Source organism: Lactuca saligna, chromosome 3 (assembly GCF_052625555.1).
Source record: "Lactuca saligna cultivar CGN05327 chromosome 3, ASM5262555v1, whole genome shotgun sequence".
NCBI lineage: Eukaryota > Viridiplantae > Streptophyta > Magnoliopsida > Asterales > Asteraceae > Lactuca > Lactuca saligna.
The window spans coordinates 185,575,465-185,577,345 of NC_136419.1; the positions used below are offsets into that span (position 1 = coordinate 185,575,465).

The following is a 1,881-nucleotide window of genomic DNA, read 5'->3' on the forward strand; positions in this document are numbered from 1 at the left end:
CCTTCTAGTTGACAAGGTGTCGTAGAAACTGCACCTCACGCAACCAGAACTCACACTTGGATAACTTTTTGAAAAGTCTCTCCCTCCTCAGCATCTCCAACATCTCCCTCAGATGCACCTCATGGTGCTCCTGAGTCTTGGAGTAAACTAAGATGACATCGATGAATACTATCATAGACCAGTCCAACATCGTTCTGCACACACGGTTCATGAGGTCCATGAATGCGACATGGGCATTGGTGAGCCCAAACGACATCACCACGAACTCAGAGTGACCATAGCGAGTCCGAAAGGCTATCTTCAGCACATCATCATCCTTGAATCGCATCTGGTGATAACCCGATCGCAGTTCAATCTTGGAGAACCAAGATGCACCCTGAAGCTGGTCAAATAATTGTAAATCCTCGGGAGGGGATAATGGTTCTTCACGATTACCTTATTCAGCTCCCGATAATCTATACACATCTGATGTGACCCATACTTCTTCGTCACGAACAGGCTCGGGGCCCCCCATGGAGAACTGCTCGGCCTGATAAATCCCTTGGCTAACAGCTCCTGCATCTGTGTAGACAACTCTTGCATCCCAGGAGGAGCCAACCGATATGGGGCCATGGCTATCGGAGCCGTACCAAGAACCAGGTCAATCCTGAACTCTACCTACCACTCCGGAGGTATCCCAGACATGTCCTCCGGGAATACGTCTAGGTACTCCCTCACAATCGGCACATCATCCACTATCACCTTACCCTTATCCCGGGTATCCATGACGTAGGCGACGTAACCTACAAAACCCTGTTGTAGCTAGCGTCTCGCCCTCGCTGCTGAGCACAAAGTCCGTCCATGTTGCGGCCTCTCACCCTGATTCACTAAACCTCCCCCACTTGGGGTCTAAAATTATATAAGCTGCTACTCGCAGTCGATCACTGCCCCATTGTGGCTCAACCAGTCCATCCCTACGATAACGTTATTCGCTCGCAGGGGAATGGGGACTAAATCCACAGAAAAATTCTCATCAAGCGACTGCAGTGTACATTCCCGGTGAACCCTCACAACCCGAATGATCCTATCATCCACTATCTCTACATCAAGTGGGCAATCCAGCTCCCCTAGAGCTCCTACAAAATGCTTGCTGAGTGCAAGCGACACAAAAGATTGGGTAGCCTGTGAGTCAAATAATACCAGAGTAGATATATTATTCACAAGGAACGATCCTATAAATCATACATAAACATAAGCTAAATAAATCGATATGATAAAGAGATAAGGAGAAGAAACATACCCATCACCACATCAGGAGCATCACGTGCCTCCTCTGTTGTCATCTGAAAGGTCCTGCTCTTCACCACAGGCGCCTCTGCCCAAGGTTGTCGGCCATCGGTAATCCTCAATGTAGCAGAAGTGGGTGCCGCCACCTGTCCTACTGCTGCTAAACTCGGGCACTGCTACCGCTTATGTCTCCTCTGATTGCACCAGAAGCAAATTAGATCTGATACTATAGTGATGGTGGTGGTAGCATTACAATCCCTGCTGACATGACCTGTTTGGCCATACTTAAAGCAACCTGAACTACCTGCTGTACATATCCCTCATGCAACTTGTTGCACTTTCCACAGTGTCTGCGGCCCTGCTGGCTCCTCGATTGGTTATCTGATACTTTGGACTTCTTCCCCACACTCCCTGTCTGAACCCCCTCTGGTTTCCTCTCCGTCTCCATCTCCAAATCCAGGTCCCTTTCCTGAGCCCTCAGAATTATTTCCTCCAGCATCTTACAGTTGGATCAACTCACAGACTGGCGGATATCATGGTATCAGGTCTTTTTCATCTCCTCGTCTTCCATGTACTATAGAACAAGAAGGTCCCTCTCCCTAAACATCGCGGTGA

General features: G+C 48.8%; 1 protein-coding gene across 1 annotated transcript; it reads right to left on the reverse strand.

Annotated features, from left to right (window-relative positions):
• Positions 1-906: 906 nt before the first annotated feature.
• Positions 907-1,322, reverse strand: LOC145036254 (uncharacterized). The gene is made up of 2 exons (XM_078984709.1): positions 1,280-1,322; positions 907-1,211 (listed from the first exon to the last, which is right to left on the reverse strand). The coding sequence occupies exons 1-2, from the start codon at positions 1,320-1,322 to the stop codon at positions 907-909; spliced, it is 348 nt and encodes a 115-aa protein (XP_078840835.1).
• Between the last annotated feature and the right edge of the window lie 559 nt (positions 1,323-1,881).